The sequence below is a fragment of the Procambarus clarkii genome, chromosome 35 (genome assembly GCF_040958095.1).
Source record: "Procambarus clarkii isolate CNS0578487 chromosome 35, FALCON_Pclarkii_2.0, whole genome shotgun sequence".
NCBI classification, from domain to species: domain Eukaryota; kingdom Metazoa; phylum Arthropoda; class Malacostraca; order Decapoda; family Cambaridae; genus Procambarus; species Procambarus clarkii.
Genome location: NC_091184.1, coordinates 36,516,572 through 36,537,958, shown reverse-complemented (window position 1 = coordinate 36,537,958; position 21,387 = coordinate 36,516,572). Strand labels below are relative to the sequence as shown.

Here is a 21,387-nt window from a genome sequence, read left to right as displayed (position 1 = left end):
AATGTTAGATAAGGTGTCCTTGAGCTGGTAATGTTCGCTAAGGATCAGTCACTTGTTCACTCATTTGTAAACAAACGCGGAGTCCCCGAGGCATCGTCGTGGGCCCTTCTCGCCCCCCGAGATCCTCCTCTCTCTCCCTTGAGAGGTAACTTTCAATGAATATTGATTGATTATTTTTACAGTCTAGACTTATGATTAAGATAAGATGTGATTATAATATAATTAGATATAAGATTTAAAGATTATAAGTAGTATTTGAAAGTACCACTGAATCTTATTAAGGATTCGATTTTTAATCCTACCGGATGTTGAATCAATGTTCCAATAGTTTTTTAATTAAGAAGTCCTTCTAGAAGCTTCTGGATCCTTGAGAGATCATGTACAAAGTCACGTAGGCATCAAAAGGGCCCCTGTTGCGTACGTGTTCATGGTGCCATTGTCATCCAGGATCAAGCTATAATGAATCTTTAAAGATTCATTATATGATTTTGATACATTTTAGATATGATTTTGATATGATTTAGATATGATATAGAAATTATACATTTCTTAGATGATTATTAGATATGGTGGGTAAAAATTTCCCACATCTTCCAGAGGGAGAGAACTGGCACAGAGTCCAATACTTAGGACAATAGTAACCATATGTATTTATTTACTCTCCATTGGATTGATAATACAAGTGCAGATTTTGCTTGCACTTTTCTGCTGCTGTCCGTTGTGGACGATTGTGTCTGTTAGGAGTCTGTGGGTCTTGTGGAGTTAGAGTGTCTTGAGGTCTCTCAGGATCTAACTGCAGCTGGCTCACTGATTCCATGTGGATGAGTTTGTCCAATGTCTTCAGGGAAGTTGTTCCTTTAGACAGGATTTTGACTATTCTCAAAATCCCCTGACTATCTGGATGGACTGAGACAACTTTACCTAATGGCCAGTCAGCCCTAGGGCCATCACTGTCTACCAAGACAATATCGCCAGGTTGGAGATTAGCTATATTATGTGGGACGTTGGCCCCATAGTGATGTTCTCGTAGAGATGTAAGATATTCTTTTGTCCAAACATCATTCCATTTTTGGATTATGCTGGACAGATGCTTATACCCCTGAACCAACTCGCTCTGACCCACATATGAGGGATCTCTGATCTCATCATCCACTAGAGATGGTACTGGAGTCAGAAGTCTTCCATACATTAGGTGGGCAGGACTTAATGGCTCATGTTGAGTAGGATCCTCAGACAAGTAAGTCAACGGCCGGTTATTCACCCTTGATTCTATTTCCGTGATTACTGTCTGGAGCTCTTGAAGATTGATTTTCTGACGGTGTAGAGATTTTCTCAAGGATCTTTTTACAGTTCCTATTAACCGTTCATAAAATCCTCCGTGCCATGGGGCTCTCGGAGGGATAAATTTCCATCTGCAATGACGCTGTTCCTGTGTGGAAGTAACTGCAGGATGGGAACAGATTTCCCGTAGACATGCTTCTCCAGCTACCAAGTTTGCTCCGTTATCTGAAATCATCAGCTTAGGGCATGATCGGCGTGCTGCGAATCTGCGGAAAGCTTGAATAAATGATTGAGCAGTCATATCGGGTGTTACCTCTAGATGTACTGCCCTGGTGGTAGCACAGGTGAACAGACAGATGTATGCCTTGATAGGTTGCTTATCTGCAGTCCCTGTTAGATATATTGCTCCTGTATAATCTACTCCTGTCGTTTCGAAAGGTTGTAGATGGACCACTCGTTCCTTTGGTAGGGGTGGTGGCCCTGGATAAGAGCAAGTTCTTGCATCGTACCTTCGGCATATCATGCAATTCTTCAAGATTGATTTGACTGACTGTCTTCCCTGAGGAATCCAGTACTGCTGTCTGATTTGTGTGAGTGTGTCTAACACTCCTCCATGTTTGATGATTTGTTGATGTGTATGCAACACAATCAACCTTGTGATCCAATGATTTTTTGGTAAAAGCCATGGATGCACGGTATCTAGATTGATATCTGCGTGTTTAAGTCTCCCTCCACAACGCAGAATGTTGTGATTTTCTTGGTCTATCCACAGACCGAGATTGTGTTTTAACTTATGAGGAAGATTTTCATAGTTATTCCCATAAGTTTCTCTCTGGGCTTGTCTTACCCAATAGATAAGTGCATCTGGAAAAGTGTATTTTATACCTTTTTTCCTGAGATATTGAAACACGTTCTGTGTTACATTGATTAATTTGATGAGCGAGGAGTAACGAGTACAATCCAAGACTGATATTTGAGCTTGCTGCCTGGTGGTAGTTATGGTTTGTGTCGTAATGACGTGTGGCTTTTGTTCAGGCCAACTACCATTCACTAACCATCGAGGCCCATGAAACCAAATATCTGCCTTTGCAAACTGTTTAAATGTCATACCTCTTGATAAGAGATCAGCTGGATTATCCTTTGTTGGTACATGCAACAATTGAAAGCCTGCGGAAATTTCTTTAATTTCCGAGACGCGATTTTTTACATATGGAGTTGGACAGTTGTCGTTTCGTACCCATTGTAAGACAGCTTCATTGTCAGACCATATAATGACATCTTTGATGTTCATGGTAGACAAGACTTGTTTGATATGCACTGCTAAGCGTGTTCCAATTAGCAGTGCTGTTAGTTCCATCTGAGGCAAAGTTCTCTTTTTTAATGGAGCGACTCTGGCCTTAGAGGTGATAAGATATGATTGATTAGAAGTCACTAAGTAAGCACAAGCTCCAAAAGCTTTGGCTGACGAGTCTGCGAATACATGTAGTGATACTTCTTCATTTTCCTCGACTATGTGTCTCGGAAAGATTATCTTTTCAACTAAAGTTTGTTCTTGAGCCACTTCCATCCAAGCTTTTTGTAACTGGATTGGTAGTGGATCATCCCAACCAACCTTAGCTTTCCATGCTTGTTGCACCAATAAACGCCACTTGATAGTCAAAGGATTTAGTAGACCTAGTGGGTCGAATACTTTGCTAACTTGTGAAAGCAAATCCCTTTTTGTAGTGATGTTGTAATTTACTGGCACAGATTTGATCGATATTGTGTCCGAGATTAAATCCCAATCCATACCTAACACCTTTTGTGATTCTGGTACGTGATATTCAGGGTAATCTCTTGCTATTTGATTATTCAATGTTGCATTATTAGAGGCCCAAGATTGTAGTGGCATGTTGGCACCTTGTAGCTCCTTGTTAGCCTCTCGATATAATTGTAACAGTTCAGTAGTACTGTTAACTGTCCCTTGAAAATTATCTACATATAGATTTTGACTGATTTCAGTCTTACAGGGACTTGATGATTTCTTCAGATGAGTATCTAGAGTTGCTTGCAACAGAAATGGACTGCTTGTCGCGCCGAAAAGAACTGAAGAGAATCTGAAAGTCACTACAGGACTATTGACATCTTCTGGGTTCTCTACCCATAGAAACTTAGTGAAGTCTCTATCTTCTTCCTGCAAGCCAACTCTTAGAAAGGCCTTACTTATATCTGCTGAATACGCATATTTGTTAAGTCTAAACTTCAACAGTATGTCATACAATTTCTGAGTTAGACTTGGACCTGTTTGCAAACAATCATTTAGACTGGTTCCTTGGGGTCCAGATTTAGAGCTACAATTAAAAACTATCCGTAAAGGAGTCGTTTTTGATTCTCTCTTTACAGCCATGTGTGGTAAAAAATGGCCTGTTTGCTTATTGTCTTGTTTCACGACTTCGATGAATTTATTCTTTAATTGTTGAGCAATAATCTCATGATAGAGTTTTAAATGCTCAGGCCTTTTTCTTAGCTTTGCTAGTTGTGATTTAAATTGACTATAAGCCATGTGATAATTGGTAGGTAAGGTTTTATGGTTGATTTTCCATGGTAGCCTTACCCAGTACTGTCCATCATTGTACTGTACAGTTTCTAAGTATTGATTGTATGCACAGACATCATCAGGACTTGGTTGTTCAGGAATTATTCCTATGGCATCAAGTTCCCACAATTGAGGTACAGATTCTAATCCATCATCAATCATGTGGGGGATTTTAAGTGGTGACTGTTCTTTGCCTAGTCATGCCACTATTACAGTTTCTGTATGATGTGATTTTTCAGGAGTTGAAGGTTCAAGATCTAGTATAGGTCCTGTCATCAATATGCCTCCTGCTGATTTGAGTATATTCATACCCATAGATTCTTCTGATCCCAGAATGAATCGATGATAGTAGTCAGCTCCAATCAGGATTCCGATATCCCCTATGAAGTCAGAATCAAGCAGAGGATCTGCTAATTGTATTCCCTTTTCTTTTAGGAATTTAATTGTTGCTGTCAGACCAGTCACTCCCATTTCAGTAGGAATTTTATCAACTACTATGGCTTCTACTGTCCTTTGGGATGTACCTAGACAGACATTGAGTTTTACTACTGGAAAGGTTCTACGACCAGAATTAGTAAAAAACCCTGATATGGATGTAGATACTTGCTTTGAAGATTTAAGTTGTAAATCTTCTGCCATCTTTTTACTGATAAAGGTTTTCTGTGACCCTTGATCAAAAAAGCCTCTAGTTGGAATACAAATTCCTTGATTGCATAGTTCTAGCTGTGCAGTAGGCAATATGGCTGTTGTAACAATTTCTGTATCCAAGTCGTTGACATTGCTCATTACTGTACAGAATTGTACGGCTGTTGTGGTATTATCATCTTTGGGCTTTGCCTGAGATGCAGGTTGATTATTGGAAGTCTGTGATCTGGATTGAGTGTTAATATCACCACAGAGTGCTGTGTGATGTACACTTTTATGACAATATTGGCAGTTCTGCAATTGAGTGATACACTCACTAGTATCGTGCTTCCGTAGACAACGGATGCACCTGTTCAGAGATTTCAGTCGATCGATTCGACTGGCACGGCCTTCATAAACTGTGCATTGATAAATGGTATGTGCTTCTTGACAGAATAAACATTTTGGGGCACTTGTAGCTCCTTTTGTCTTATCTGTCTTAGGAGCTTGGTTTCCTACAGTTCTGTTAACTGTGGGGGATATAGCATAAGAGCCAACATTATTCTGTTTCCACTTTGCAGAAGAGGAGTTTTGTTGCCTTGATTTTTGACTGCCATTCTGGACATTTTTGCTTTTGTCCGTGGATTCACCTTTGGGGATTTTTTCTTGAGATCTAAGTTTTCCTCGGCTTCGTAATCTTTGTACGTAAGCTCGAAGTCCATCAAAGATTTGGCTTTGTGATAAGATGTTGTTACAAGTATGTAAAACTTGTAGGTAAGTAATTACATGCAAGTAGGTCATACAAGCATGTAACACTTGTACTCCTCCAAGGATTTCCTTAAAGGATGAATTGTATCTGTAATAATGTGTATCTACATTATTCATGATGTGATGAAGCATTTTGCTTTTTCTTTTTTCTCGGCTTTGCCTTTTCTATTAAGTAAGTCTCTTTGAGATGCTTGATTAACTTCAGATTTTCTGAGGCTGCTTTCACTCCAGTGAAAGCATGAGATTAGGTGATCAAGACTTTATTCTTGGATTAAGATAGTTATCTTAGATGGATGATAATATTTGTATTGACATTGTCAATGTGTTGTTAGCCTTTCAGATTGCGATGTGAGATTAAGATTGGTCTTAATCCCCAATTGTAGACTATTGTAGTCAAGTGATGATGACATTTGTCTATCACCTGATTTAAATGGTCTGTAGGCTGTAGATTCAAGTGATTTTTTAGACACTTTGTGTCCTCTTCTTTTCTGTTTCAGCTGCAGGTGGAATACTGTTAGTCATTTTGACCTTTTCCGAGTTTCGGAGATTCCGAGATTTTTCTCTTTTTTCTGATAAATATGTATGATGTTAATGTATTTTGATAAATGAGCTTTCCTGTCTACTTAGGTAATGATTCCAAAGATCGTCCTTCATTTCCTCCCTGGAATCTGGTTGTAGCAGGTGTTCATTATCAAAAGTACTGTAATAATTTGATTTGTGACCCGAATGCACGAATGCACCAAGTTGGTAAATCCTGTAATAATTTTTTAAAAATAGTAAATGGCACTATTTTTGCAAAGTTATTACAAGATCTGTTATTACAAGATCTGTTACCCTAATAATAGTTAGATAAAATACAATAGAATGTCTACTGGTTTTACCTGTAATATAGGGTATGATATAGTTGATTATAGATAGATTGTAATGAAATGCTCTTACAGTGATGATAACACTTTTTTAAAGAATATTATGTAATGAGCAGCTCTGAAAATCAGTAGATTAGAGATAATGCTAGATAATACACTTAAATATATATGTAATGTTACCACAATGAGGTAGATAATTGATATTTATGATTAAGATGCAGTTGTGTCTGTGACACTGATATACTTAAGTACTGTGGTTTCTTAACACAAAACAATATTAGTATGCTATGAATACTATGAATGCTTACTAGTTAATGGATATGGTGGCTTAAGCCACTGCAAACAATATGTTTACTTAGATATATAGCTATGATAAATATTGGCTGATAGCTAGGTTAGGCTAGAATATGTAAGAATTATTCCAATGCAAAATCAAGAAGTTTCTTATGTATTTGGCATTGAAATATTCGGTAAACGAATGATCATAAATATCTAGGTATAAAGGACCATTATTATCTAGGTTCGAAGGACCATTAATGTGGGAAAAACCTGCTGGGATTGATATAAGAGGAGACTACCAGGGACTTGTACTGAACTAAATTAAAAATTACTGTCTGCAAATTAATTCAATTAAAATCTCTAGCTAGGGTTGTAAATCCTAAATCCTCTTTTCCTAATGACAGACTGTGGGCTGTAAGGGACAGGTGGGGTGAATGACTATGTTGATAGAAGTTCCAGTCCACCTGTAGACAGGGATCTCACATCAGCTTGTATTTTATACAAGGATAAGATTTGATAAATTCAGTTATATGACTGAACACTGGCTCTGTTTAAATCAGGGATTTAAACATACATAGTCTAACCTAGTACCATAACCTAACAGCCAATATGTTCTTATACTATAAACAACAAATTAATTGTAAAAGTATAAATAAATGACCTTAAATGGAGTCTTAATACTATTAACTTAGTACTAGAAATTATATTCAATTAAATGAACTTATATGATAACTTATAAATAACTAAGCAAGCAATTGATAACTTAATTTATATATTCAAATATATATGCAGACATATTCACTTTATACAGTTAGCTTGACTGAATCTCTTCCAAGACTGTGGACACTTGTGAGGTTTTTACTTATTGAGGCTGAATTCTTTTCTGACAGAATGGACACTCATGAGGTTCAGTGCTTGGATAAGATTCACAGCTACACTACAATTTTAATAAACGTACCGTGAATGAGGCTTTGCCTCGCTTTTTAACCAACAGACAGATTTATAGGATATTAAAGCTACACAAGCATACAATTGGCCAATCATATACCAAATAACCTTCAATATACTTCTCTGCCAGTCGGGGTGCCTGTCTGACAAGTTTGCCAGACTGATTAACTCTCCTGTCGAGTTTAGGCACGATATTTTGCTACAGCGTTGCTGTATGATGATCTGGTAGCGTTGCTACGTGATTATCCTGCAGTTGCAGAAGAATGATTCGAGATAAAAGTTTATGAATGAAGGTGGAGGAAACCGTGTCACTGATCTCCACTAAACACTCTTATTTTATATAATGTTCCAGGATTTTCCTTGTAGATATTGTCCAGGTACTCCCCCAGTTCTAGAGAGTATTCACTGGCGATAAAAATGTTAGATAAGGTGTCCTTGAGCTGGTAATGTTCGCTAAGGATCAGTCACTTGTTCACTCATTTGTAAACAAACGCGGAGTCCCCGAGGCATCGTCGTGGGCCCTTCTCGCCCCCCGAGATCCTCCTCTCTCTCCCTTGAGAGGTAACTTTCAATGAATATTGATTGATTATTTTTACAGTCTAGACTTATGATTAAGATAAGATGTGATTATAATATAATTAGATATAAGATTTAAAGATTATAAGTAGTATTTGAAAGTACCACTGAATCTTATTAAGGATTCGATTTTTAATCCTACCGGATGTTGAATCAATGTTCCAATAGTTTTTTAATTAAGAAGTCCTTCTAGAAGCTTCTGGATCCTTGAGAGATCATGTACAAAGTCACGTAGGCATCAAAAGGGCCCCTGTTGCGTACGTGTTCATGGTGCCATTGTCATCCAGGATCAAGCTATAATGAATCTTTAAAGATTCATTATATGATTTTGATACATTTTAGATATGATTTTGATATGATTTAGATATGATATAGAAATTATACATTTCTTAGATGATTATTAGATATGGTGGGTAAAAATTTCCCACAATCTCCTACACCTCCGCTCAACTCTAGAGTGGCACTCCAGAGAGTCGTCACTCAAGGCTGGATTCACCAGGTTTGAGTTCGGAACGTCTTGAGTGTCTCATATGCCGTCAGCACATATACCAGACTTGTTGGTGGATTACCTTGGCCTGCTCTATGGCCAGCCACGGTTGTGAGACTGGCCAGGAGGCCAACTGGTCACACAAACTCGAACCCAGGTCTTGCTCCAAGCACACAATTGGAGGTTACAAATCTAGTCAACAACCCCGGCTACCCCTCGTAATTGCTACGATAATAACGACTACGAATTATATATCGTAATCCACCAAACGATTCCGGCCGCCACAGTAGAGCTAATTCCAGCTGCTCTAACTTGATGCTGTGGACGCGTGATACACCAGGCTGTGATCTGGGTTGAGTCTGCAACACTCGTCTTGAGGTCGGAATGACCACCCTGTCAATGCCTTCCTTGTTATCCTCACGGGCTGAGCCGCACTTGCTATCCTCACGGGCCGAGCCGCACTTGGTATCCTCCCGGGCCGAGCCGCACTTGGTATCCTCACGGAACCTCTGTACGAATACACCAATCAAAAGGTGGCATCCACATTGAAATAATCTCTGATTGGTTAATCCTTGCCAGAGTTCGCCTCACTTCCCGGCGCCCTCACAGGTCCACCAGTGTCATGAAAGAATCAGTTTTATGAGTTTTATAATTCATTAGAAAATTCCAGGAGGAATTATGCAAGGGAATTGTGGCGACGAAAATAGTACCAAACGTTGACATTTGTAGAGAGAGAGAGAGAGAGAGAGAGAGAGAGAGAGAGAGAGAGAGAGAGAGAGAGAGAGAGAGAGAGAGAGAGAGAGACAAGGGAAGAATCAGTGGACGGGAATTAATAAAGAGGAGACGAAGTCTGCCGTGGAAGAGCAAACACTCCCACTCGTCAGATATTGCAGGGGGGAGGGGAGGGAGGGAAAAAGAGGGAGGAGGAGGAGGAGGATTAAGGTTAGAGGGGAAGTGAAGTGGGTAGAGATGTAGGGTGACGACGTATAAGGTGTTTATGGCAAAACAAAGAGAGGTAGAGGAGAGGAGAGGAGACAAGGGGGGAGGAGGAGACTCGCTTCCAATAGGCCTTCATGTTCTTATGCAACTTCCACCACTCACGGACCTGTCCAACCACCACCACTCACGGACCTGTCCAACCACCACCACTCACGGACCTGTCCAACAACCACCACTCACGGACCTGTCCAACTACCACCACTCACGAACCTGTCCAACCACCACCACTCACGGACCTGTCCAACCACCACCACTCACGGACCTGTCCAACCACCACCACTCACGGACCTGTCCAACCACCACCACTCACGGACCTGTCCAACTACCACCACTCACGGACCTGTCCAACCACCACCACTCACGGACCTGTCCAACCACCACCACTCACGGACCTGTCCAACCACCACCACTCACGGACCTATCCAACCAACCACCTATCCCCTCTAGTGCTTCCTTCTATATATTAGAACAAGTATATTACTCCATTTTGAAACTATAATTGGGTCTTCTAGGTTGATATTTTCTCATAAAGTTCCATCAAAGCTCCGGATTAACTTGGTAATATCTCTCTGTTTACTCTGAAGTGCATTACATTTATTCTATAGGACGGCGCCTAAACTGTACAGGATGATCCAGGTACACGTTCATGTACACAGGACCATGTGTACTTGACGGCTCCTGTGTATTCTCCTAGTTGTGCTTACGGGAGGTTGAGCTCTGCTCTTTCGGCCCGCCTCTCAACTGGTAGTCAACTGTTTCTAACTACTACTACTATTTTGTCCCCCACACCACACACACACACACACACACACACACACACACACACACACACACACACACACACACACACACACACACACACACACACACACACACACACACACGATAATATTACACTTCGATTTATCGAACATGGAAAACACCCTAAATATATTGCTCACTCACCTGTCTGTTTTTCATGTATTGGTAAAAAAATGCAGACATTTTTTTTCAAAACCAGTGAAAAACATTACAAATGAATTAAAAAAAGCCACAGAGAAGGATTTTTCTTGCTACATATGAAAACCAGGAGAGTTGCATGTTGAGCCAAGTGGAACTTTATATTTGAAATAGAAATGTTATTGACTATGGATCTATTTTTTTCTGATTTGTTTTCAACCTAAACTAATCTTCCTAGGCCTAATACACGATATCTGTGGCTTAATATAGTACATATGTGTACTATACTAGAGCCTAGGAATATTTAAGTTTATTTTTAGCATCATTTTCTCCGACTCTATAAAGTGAATAGTACAAAGTTTGACTATCTTAAGAGGAGAACTGGTTGTGTATATATATATATATATATATATATATATATATATATATATATATATATATATATATATATATATATATATATATATATATATATTATATGTGTGTGTGTGTGTGTGTAAATCACGAAAATTAACACGTGATGAAAAATGTGACAGTGTCAGACCACTAATGAAGAATTGAAAGAGGAATTTCCTTGAGTACTTTCGTATTTAATAATACATCTTCATAAGGGTGATTTACAAGTTTGAGCTCCACTGTTGTTTGACAGGTTGGGGAGGATAAGGGGGGAACATGACACAGGATAAGGGAGGATAATGGAGACACACTACACATTAAGGGGAGGGTAAGGGGCGGGGCAGCGTGAACCAGGCATAAAAATTGCCGCTGACACGATGTCTGTTGCCATTACTTGTCATCGGGGTGACGGCGGGAGGCTGCGTCCCTCAGGGCTGCGTCCCTCAGGGCTGCGTCCCTCAGGGCTGCGTCCCTCAGGGATGCGTCCCTCAGGCCAGCGTCCCTCAGGCCTGCGTCCCTCAGGGCTGCGACCCTCAGGCCTGCGTCCCTCAGGGCTGCGACCCTCAGGCCAGCGTCCCTCAGGGCTGCGTCCCTCAGGGCTGCGTCCCTCAGGCCTGCGTCCCTCAGGGCTGCGACCCTCAGGGCTGCGTCCCTCAGGCCTGCGTCCCTCAGGGCTGCGTCCCTCAGGGCTGCGTCCCTCAGGGCTGCGTCCCTCAGGCCTGCGTCCCTCAGGGCTGCGACCCTCAGGCCAGCGACCCTCAGGCCTGCGTCCCTCAGGGCTGCGACCCTCAGGCCAGCGTCCCTCAGGGCTGCGACCCTCAGGGCTGCGTCCCTCAGGGCTGCGACCCTCAGGGCTGCGACCCTCAGGCCTGCGTCCCTCAGGGCTGCGACCCTCAGGCCAGCGACCCTCAGGCCAGCGTCCCTCAGGGCTGCGTCCCTCAGGGCTGCGTCCCTCAGGCCTGCGTCCCTCAGGGCTGCGACCCTCAGGCCAGCGACCCTCAGGCCTGCGTCCCTCAGGGCTGCGACCCTCAGGCCAGCGTCCCTCAGGGCTGCGACCCTCAGGCCTGCGTCCCTCAGGGCTGCGACCCTCAGGCCAGCGTCCCTCAGGCCAGCGTCCCTCAGGGCTGCGTCCCTCAGGCCAGCGTCCCTCAGGGCTGCGTCCCTCAGGGCTGCGACCTGCAGAAAGCAGACAAGAAAGAAGAAACTCATACGTCTGGAAAAGCAACATATGGAAACCATTCCATATGCAAATGTAGAAATAAAAATCGTAAAAAAATCGTGCTTACATAAACAATTACGGTGCTTGACCGACAGACATATTAATGGTGATCGCTGTAGTGTCCGCGTTGTGCCGGGGAAGACGTAGAGTAAGAAATCGATAATGAATTGTATAATTGAAAACACTGAACAAAAGGTTAAACAGCTCCCCTAATTACACTCCCTATTAGGAATCGCGCTAATTACTGCTGTATTTTCTTTCTTTTTTTTAGCTACGAACTGCGAGGTTGGGTTAGTTATCAAACTTTTTTTTTTCATCTGTATGGAGGATTGGCTTTTTTTTTTTTTAATCTTGTTAAGTCATTAAGTTGTTCTGGTCGATAGTTCTTGGAGGAACATCCTCCAAGGGGCCGTCTTGGAGGAACATCCTCCAAGGGGCCGTCTTGGAGGAACATCCTCCAAGGGGCCGTCTTGGAGGAACATCCTCCAAGGGGCCGTCTTGGAGGAACATCCTCCAAGGGGCCGTCTTGGAGGAACATCCTCCAAGGGGGCCGTCTTGGAGGAACATCCTCCAAGGGGCCGTCTTGGAGGAACATCCTCCAAGGGGGCCGTCTTGGAGGAACATCCTCCAAGGGGGGGATGGTCCCCCATCCTACATTAATTTATGGAGATGAGCGATAGTTTACATTTTGTTAACAGATTGTATCTCTCCTCCACAGCGCCGTCCAGTATGAGGAGTTTGAATTGGAGTCCTCGAAGATTAACAACCTCAAGAATGCCGGGTAAGTTGTTACCCGCCTGTCCTGGTAGTTTAACTACCTCTCCTGGTAGTAATGCACTGCTGGTGATGGTAGGATATCCCAGGTGCATCTAACCGTCCAGCCTGAAGAACAGTGGTGTGCAGGAGGGAGCGTCTTGGGACCACAGCCGCGCTATGTACCGGTAACTTGGTGGAGCTGGGGAAGCACAGTGCTCTCCATGGCTCCAGCAGTAAGGTAAGCTTAGACACCAAGGGGCCAGATTCACCAAGCAGTTACGCAAGCACTTACGAACCTGTTCATCTTTTCTCAATATTTGGCGGCTTTGTTTACAATTATTAAACAGTTAATGAACTCCGAAGCACCAGGAGGCTGTTTATAACAATAACAACAGTTGATTGGCAAGTTTACATGCTTGTAAACTGTTTAATAAATGTAACCAAAGCCGTCAAAGATTGAGGAAAGATGTTGACCAGACCACACACTAGAAGGTGAAGGGACGACGGACCGAAGCGTCGTCGTCCCTTCACCTTCTAGTGTGTGGTCTGGTCAACATCTTTCCTCAACCTTTGACGGCTTTGGTTACATTTATTAAACAGTTTACAAGCATGTAAACTTGCCAATCAACTGTTGTTATTATTATAAACAGCCTCCTGGTGCTTCGGAGTTCATTAACTGTTTAATAATTGTAAACAAAGCCGCCAAATATTGAGAAAAGATGAACAGGTTCGTAAGTGCTTGCGTAACAGCTTCGTGAATCTGGCCCCAGATCAGACGTAGAGGCACAAGGGGCTGAGAATACATCCCTACACGTATCAAGATAGAGTGAGGCGTGGGGGAGAGGCCAGCCCACCCTGCAAGAGGTGAGTGAATGCTGTATGTCAGTGATGTATTCTGCCCACTATACCGTCACCTTGCCCCAGCTCCTGCCTCATTACTAACCTCTCATGGTTGGTGAGGTATACACGTATACACGTGTATTCACGTGTATTCACGTGTATACATATAGACACATATACACTTCTCCTGACGGTGTTGTAACGGTGTAACTGTGCAGCTGTGAGGTGGTTGTGAGTGTGTAAGGTGAGTATAGGACAAGAGGCAGAGGAGAAAACCTACAAGAAGAGGAGGAAACTATCAGGAGAAAGCGCCAGGTCAATACGACTACATAGCACTTGGAAGGGTTCAAGATCGGGAAGGATGGGAAGGAATGGTGCCTCACCACTTAGGGACGGTCGGGGGATTGATCGCCGACCTGCATGAAGCGAGACCGTCTAGTCCAAATAGTTGGGGGAAATTAGGACCGGTGTAGGATTACCTGTGGCGGCTCTCAAGAGTCTGTCTCGCGACCTGCATTGTTACTGATATGTCAGTGAAGTTGTTGTTGTTATAGATTCAGCTACTTGGAACAAGTTCCAAGTAGCACGAGCTATGGTGAGCCCGTAACTTACCTGGCACAGGAGCGGGGCAAGAAGCACGGGCTATGGTGAGCCTCGTATCAGTGAACTTGTAATGTATTTAGGGGTCTATGTGAGGTTGGCAGCTCTCTCTCTCTCTCTCTCTCTTTTCTCTCTCTCTCTTTTCTCTCTCTCTCTCTCTCTCTCTCTTTCTCTCTCTCTCTCTCTCTCTCTCTCTCTCTCTCTCTCTCTCTCTCTCTCTCTCTCTCTCTCTCTCTCTCTCTCTTTTCTCTCTCTCTCTCTCTCACTGTAATGATGAATGATTGATGACAGTATTGAGTTTATTATCTCACTAATGAGTTGATTGACAGGAGAAGCGAGAGGAAATATTTTCTTTACTTATGTAAAGGCGTAATTAACAGGGAACTGTACTAAATTGTTGAGGAAGGGGGTGGGGGAGAGGAGCTGAGAGGGGGTGAGGGAGAGGAATGAGAGGGGGGGAGAGGAAGTGGAAGGAGAGGGAGGTGCTGTTACAGTCAAGAAAGTAGCAACAGGAAGATAACCAAGAGCACAGGACGTTGGAAGAGGAGAGAATGAGATCAGAGGAGACTGACATGGAACAGGAGAACGGGAGAAAGTGGGGAAGAGAGAAAACATGAATAATAATTATAAATGGAAACGCTAGATGCCATAGGGAGCAGAGTTCAGGGAAATCTAAATGTTAAACGGTTTTGGGTGCGAGAGAGAGAGAGAGAGAGAGAGAGAGAGAGAGAGAGAGAGAGAGAGAGAGAGAGAGAGAGAGAGAGAGAGAGAGAGAGAGAGAGAGAGAGAGAGAGAGAGAGAGAGAGAGAGGGAGAGAGGAGCCTGGGGCTTACAACTGCTCATCTGAACTAATTGGCAACTGGTCTATACACAGACATGGCCACCACATCGGGCAAAAAGGGCGCTCTCCCTCCCCTCAATTCCCCTTTCCCTCCTACCTTCCCTCCTACCTTCCCTCCTACCTTCCCTCCAACCTTCCCTCCAACCTTCCCTCCTACCTTCCCTCCTACCTTCCCTCCTACCTTCCCTCCTACCTTCCCTCCTACCTTCCCTCCAACCTTCCCTCCAACCTTCCCTCCTACCTTCCCTCCTACCTTCCCTCCTACCTTCCCTCCTACCTTCCCTCCTACCTTCCCTTCATCCGTCGTCCTCCCCTCTCCCTTAACCACCCCTTCTTCCCCTCCATTCTCCCTATCCCCCAACCACTTGAGCTGGACGATAGAGCGACAGTCTCGCCTCATGCAAGTCGGCGTTCAATCCCCGACCGTCCAAGTGGTTAGACACTATTCCTTCCCACCCGTCCCATCTCAAATCCTTATCCTGATCCCTTCCAAGTGCTATATAGTCACAATGACTTAGCGCTCAATCCTGATAGTTCCCCCTCCCTCCTCGCTGTCTCTCCTCTCTCACCAGATTAAAAGATATATTGATATTTTTGAGGGGGAAAAAAAAACATATTTGTTTCCCGCGTGTAATTTGTCGCATAATGGCTTAAGCGGGGAGTACAGTGAGGGTGTGTTAAGCGGTAATAGCTCCGGTTAATTCTTATATTGGACCGGTAGCATGGAGGCTCCGTTGTATGGAGGCTCCGTTGCATGGAGGCTCCGTTGTATGGAGGGTCCGTTGCATGGAGGCTCCGTTGCATGGAGGCTCCGTTGCATGGAGGCTCCGTTGTATGGAGGGTCCGTTGTATGGAGGCTCCGTTGCATGGAGGCTCCGTTGTATGGAGGGTCCGTTGCTTGGAGGGTCCGTTGTATGGAGGCTCCGTTGTATGGAGGGTCCGTTGCTTGGAGGGTCCGTTGTATGGAGGCTCCGTTGTATGGAGGGTCCGTTGCATGGAGGGTCCGTTGCTTGGAGGCTCCGGTAGAGTGCACCAACAATGGTTATCCACCCGGCTCCTGCGCTCGTTCACCCGGTACAGTTGATACCTGGTTGATACCTGGTTGATGGGGTTCTGGGAGTTCTTCTACACCCCAAGCCCGGCCCGAGGCCAGACTTGACTTGTGAGAGTTTGGTCCACCAGGCTGTTGCTTGGAGCGGCCCGCAGGCCCACATACCCACCACAGCCCGGTTGGTCCGGCACTCCTTGGAGGAATTCCAAGTGTAGAATTCAAAACGGTTCTCGTGGAGACGTCCATGGGGCTTCCTCGTCTACAATGGTCACTCGAGGCGCAGCATGTAACACGATGAATTTAAACAGAATTCAGTCAATCAGAGCACTTCCTCGACCGTGTTATACAGAATTCAGCCAATCAGAGCACTTCCTCGACCGTGTTATACAGAATTCAGCCAATCAGAGCACTTCCTCGACCGTGTTATACAGAATTCAGCCAATCAGAGCACTTCCTCGACCGTGTTATACAGAATTCAGCCAATCAGAGCACTTCCTCGACCGTGTCAACGTTTGTCAATTGATCGTATATGATTAGATTCCAAATCTGCTCTTAAGTGTTCCGTGTTCCGTGTGGGATAATTCCGCTCCTTGTGTCTCTTCTGTTCCTTTCTGTTCCTCTAGTTTGTGGTGAGCGTTGGCTGAGTCATCCTGTGATTACTGTTCCCCCCCCCCCCTCTCTCTCTCTCTCTCTCTCTCTCTCTCTCTCTCTCTCTCTCTCTCTCTCTCTCTCTCTCTCTCTCTCTCTCTCTCTCTCTCTCTCTCTCTCTCTCTCTCTCTCTCTCTCTCTCTCTCTCTCTCTCTCTCTCTCTCTCTCTCTCTCTCTCTCTCTCTCTCTATCCCTCTCTCTCTCTATCCCTCTCTCTCTCTCTCTCTCTCTCTCTCTCTCTCTCTCTCTCTCTCTCTCTCTCTCTCTATCCCTCTCTCTCTCTATCCCTCTCTCTCTCTCTCTCTCTCTCTCTCTCTCTCTCTCTCTCTCTCTCTCTCTCTCTCTCTCTCTCTCTCTCTCTCTCTCTCTCTCTCTCTTAATCTGTGTCTCCTTGTTCCTCGTTGAGTTCCTAGTACTGAGAACATAGGCACACTTTCAGAAGGCATAGTGGCCCACACGAGGCAGCTCCTATTCACCCTAACTCATTCACGTCTCACCTACGCTAGAAACAACAAGCCAGGTGATCCTGCGTCACTTATGTAGCCCGGCAAATCAACACAAGCCTGTTTCCAAACCCCTATTTATACCCCAGTATCAGACTATCGATCCACTGTCTCTCGCTCTTACCAAGCACAAAGGTACAGAAAAGTCCAATAAAGTCTAATAAAGTCCAAAACGCAACAATAAAGCGGATATAAAGCCGGCCATTCGTCCTTACCGGCGTCGGAGCGCGCCTGCTCAATCCCCCTTGCCCCCCGTGGTAGAAGGGGGGATCCATTCACTACCCAGACTTTTAATTCATAACTTGCGGCCAAAGTTTAGCCGGGATTGTTTGAAAGCCTTCGGAGGTAATTGGTCTCCCAGGTGGGGCGTGCTGGGGTCTGGGAGACGCACTCCCTTGTTACTGCTCGCCCTCTTGATGCTCGCCTCTCCTGCTGGGGGGGGGGGGTTGCTTCCTGTCTGTCTCCTTCTACCTGTCTCTCACCTTGTACCTGTCTCCCTCCTTGTACCTGTCTCCCTCCTTGTACCTGTCTCCCTCCTTGTACCTGTCTCTCACCTTGTACCTGTCTCTCACCTTGTACCTGTCTGCCTCCTTGTAAATGATGGGACATTGACTATTTGAGTATATACACGTATATATATATGTGTGTGTGTGTGTGTGTGTGTGTGTGTTTACTAGTTGTGTTTACTAGTTGTGTTTTTACGGGGGTTGAGCTTTGCTCTTTCGGCCCGCCTCTCAACTGTCAATCAACTGTTTACTAAGTACTTTTTTTTTTTCACACCACACACACACACACACCCCAGGAAGCAGCCCGTGACAGCTGACTAACTCCCAGGTACCTATTTACTGCTAGGTAACAGGGGCATTCAGGGTGAAAGAAACTTTGCCCATTTGTTTCTGCCTCGTGCGGGAATCGAACCCGCGCCACAGAATTACGAATCCTGCGCGCTATCCACCAGGCTACGAGGCCCCTGAATGTGTGCGTGTGTGCGTGCGTGTGCGTGAGGGGAGGCCAGCTAGGAGGGGGGAAGAACATCCCCCCGCCACTATCAACTGCTAATTAAGAGGGAAAAGTTGCCATCGCCAGGCTTTTGAGGGGAAATGGGGAGTAAAATTATTAAAATCTGGTAATACAGTGAACTGGAGAGAGGGCGTTGGGCGCCACTCCTTCCGGAGGACGAGGAGGACGACGAGGAGGACGACGAGGACGAGGACGACGAAGACGACGAGGACGAAGAGGACGAGGGGAAAGTAACACGTCAGCAGTAGAAAGGGGAAATGAGTGGGCGGAGGAAAAGGCCACTTAAATATTAGATGCTAGAGAACAGGGTGGAGAGAGAAGGGGAAATCAGAGGCAGGACGAAGGGAGGAAGGGGGAGAGAGGGGAGATGTAAGAGAAGGGAGAGGAGGAGGAGGGAATGGAAGGGGGAGAAGGGGAATAGAGCAGGGGAGGAGATAAATATCTAGGTAATGTTCGTCAATGATCCGGAGTCTCTTTGTGGGTTCCTGGGGGAGGCTCCTGGGGGAGGCTCCTGGGGGAGGCTCCTGGGGGTGGCTCCTGAGGGAGGCTCCTGGGGGCGGCTCCTGGGGGAGGCTCCTGGGGGAGGCTCCTCGGGGAGGCTCCTGGGGGCCGGCTCCTGGAGGCGGTGTGTGTGTGTGTGTGTGTGTACTCACCTATTTGTGCGTGCGAGGGTTGAGCTTTGGCTCTTTGGTCCCGCCTCTCAACCGTTAATCAACTGGTGTACAGATTCCTGAGCCTGCTGGGTTCTATCATATCTACATTTGAAACTGTGTATGGAGTCAGCCTCCACCACATCACTGCCTAATGCATTCCACCTGTTAACTACTCTGACACTGAAAAAAGTTCTTTCTAATGTCTCTGTGGCTCATTTGGGTACTCAGCTTCCACCTGTGTCCCCTTGTTCGTGTTCCACCCATGTAAATGATTTGTCTTTGTGTTCCTTGTTAATTCCTCTGAGAATTTTGTATGTGGTAATCATGTCTCTCCTATCACTTTTACCTTCCAAACACGTGAGGCTTAATTCTCGTAGGAGTCTCGTAGCCGTTCCTCGTAGCTCTTATCTCTCAGTTACGGGACTAATCAGGTGCCATACCTCTGAATCTTCTCTTAACTTTGTCTTGGGTTTAACTAGGCATGGACTCCAGGCTGGAGCTGCTTTCTCCAGGATTAGTCTGACTTATGTGGTATATGTGGTATGATGACTTACTGTAAATATGTAGCTCTTGCAATAGCACTTTCTCTGTAACTAGCTGACATTGTATCTATAAAGTGTGAAGGATAGATGAAATTGTTTATGTAATAATCTAAGATGAGGTCTGATGAAGACCTTTTGTGCCCTCTGTAATGCTTTTGCGCTACCGCTCACAGGATGAGTATGGGGTGCACAATAAACTAGCCGCCTCCGGCGGCAACAGTCAAATGAATCTATGTGGTATACAAGGTCCTGAACGATTCCTTACACAGGTTCGTAAAGGCAACTTAAGGTGAGTACACGAAGGCGCGCATAATGCAAGAGTACATATGTAGAGGGAGAGGCAATGGTGGAGGAAGGGTGGGGATGGAGAGGGAGGGAGGGAGGGAGGGATGGAGAGGGAGGAAGGGTGGGGATGGAGAGGGAGGAAGGGTGGGGATGGAGAGGGAGGGAGGGAGGGAGAGAGACGTGAGCCCCAGTGAGGGAGGTATTAGCCACTTCACTGAGGAGCACGGCACTCTCCCTCCCTGTCTCCACTCTCTCTCGTTACTGTCACTCATCTCTCCCCTCTCTCTCTCTCTCTCTCTCTCTCTCTCTCTCTCTCTCTCTCTCTCTCTCTCTCTCTCTCTCTCTCTCTCTCTCTCTCTCATATAATAATATATTCGGTTAAATATGACGGTATTGCTTGCCTTGTTGATCATATAGTCTCAGCTTTCCATGCTTCTGTTTGTCTTAATATCAGTATTAAGAACAACAATCATGTTACCACAATTCACGATAAAGAAACACTAGTAATTATTGAAGAATTTACTTTCTACAATGTTTCGTTCCTTTGTGGATCATCTTCAGGTAAAAAATTAATACATGAGCTACAATTAAAAACAAATACATCACGTTAATGGGACTTCTTCATTCATGAGATTGATTGATAAAGATTAAACTACTCATGAGGTGGCATGGGCATGAATAGCCCGTAATGTGCTTCAGGTACAAATGTTGGTTAAATTAACATGTGAATAAGTCCAAGAAGTATGGGGTGAGGTGAGGTAGGGGGATTGAAACAGGGTAAGGAGATAGGGCTTTAAACAGAGGGTTAAAAGACAGGTAAGGCCGACAGTTACAGCCCCGCTCCTGTGCCAGGTAAGTCCACTACGGGGTCACCATAGCCCGTGCTACTTGGAACATTTTGTTCCCAGTAGCTGGATCTTTAACAACAAACAACATTGGGTAAGGCTCTGGTGCCTTTAGTAAGCAGGAGGCCACGGCGGCTACGTCATTATCCGGTGATGTGTGGTGAGGTCTGGGTCTGAGTGTCGGCAAGGAGGCCATGGCGTTATTATCTATACATAAGTCCTATCTTTTTTTCTCCTATAAGTTTAGCTTCCAGTATTGTTGTATTTATCTTGCATGTTCTTAATGAGTGTCGCGTTAGGATCATTCTGCACACATGGGTTCTAGGGGCACCAGCTTGTAGATGGTAAGTCAGTCTTGTGGCAATAGTTGTGGTGCTCATACTAATAGAGGCAGATAGCATGGAGGAGTGTTGCTGGCTCCAGGTTGGTAAACAAAAATAATTATCTGCCCCATGTTTAAAGATACATTGTCAAAGAATGGCGATGGTTGAGTGTTTTAGATATAAATTAATAGATGGTAATTTACAGATGAAGATATGAATCAACAGTTGGCGTTGGTTATGGTGTACATACACATCAGTAGATGACGATGGATCATCAACTGTGAAGAGCTCAGTCCCTCGGAGTACTGTGCTCCAGTACTCTCTCTCATATCGGACATAGACAAGGACAAAATCTATAGTACGGTATCATCCTTTGCAGATGACACTATGATTTTTATGAATAGACAACATAGAGGACACAGCAAACCTCCAATCAGATGTAAATTAGGTCTTTCTATGGGCTACAAAAATAATATGGTGTTTAACGAAGATAAGTTCCAGCTCATGCGCTACGGAAAAAAGG

The 21,387-nt window shown here is 44.6% G+C and overlaps 1 protein-coding gene across 2 annotated transcripts in view; it reads left to right on the top strand.

Annotated features, from left to right (window-relative positions):
• The window catches only part of LOC123768544 (vesicular glutamate transporter 1), a 221,503-nt gene that overhangs the window by 143,712 nt on the left and 56,404 nt on the right, over positions 1–21,387 (top strand). For both annotated transcript variants that reach the window (XM_069336351.1, XM_069336352.1), the window contains one exon: positions 12,676–12,738. In XM_069336351.1, coding sequence (XP_069192452.1) covers positions 12,676–12,738 — 63 coding nt within the window. The remainder of the gene's footprint in view (positions 1–12,675; positions 12,739–21,387) is intronic.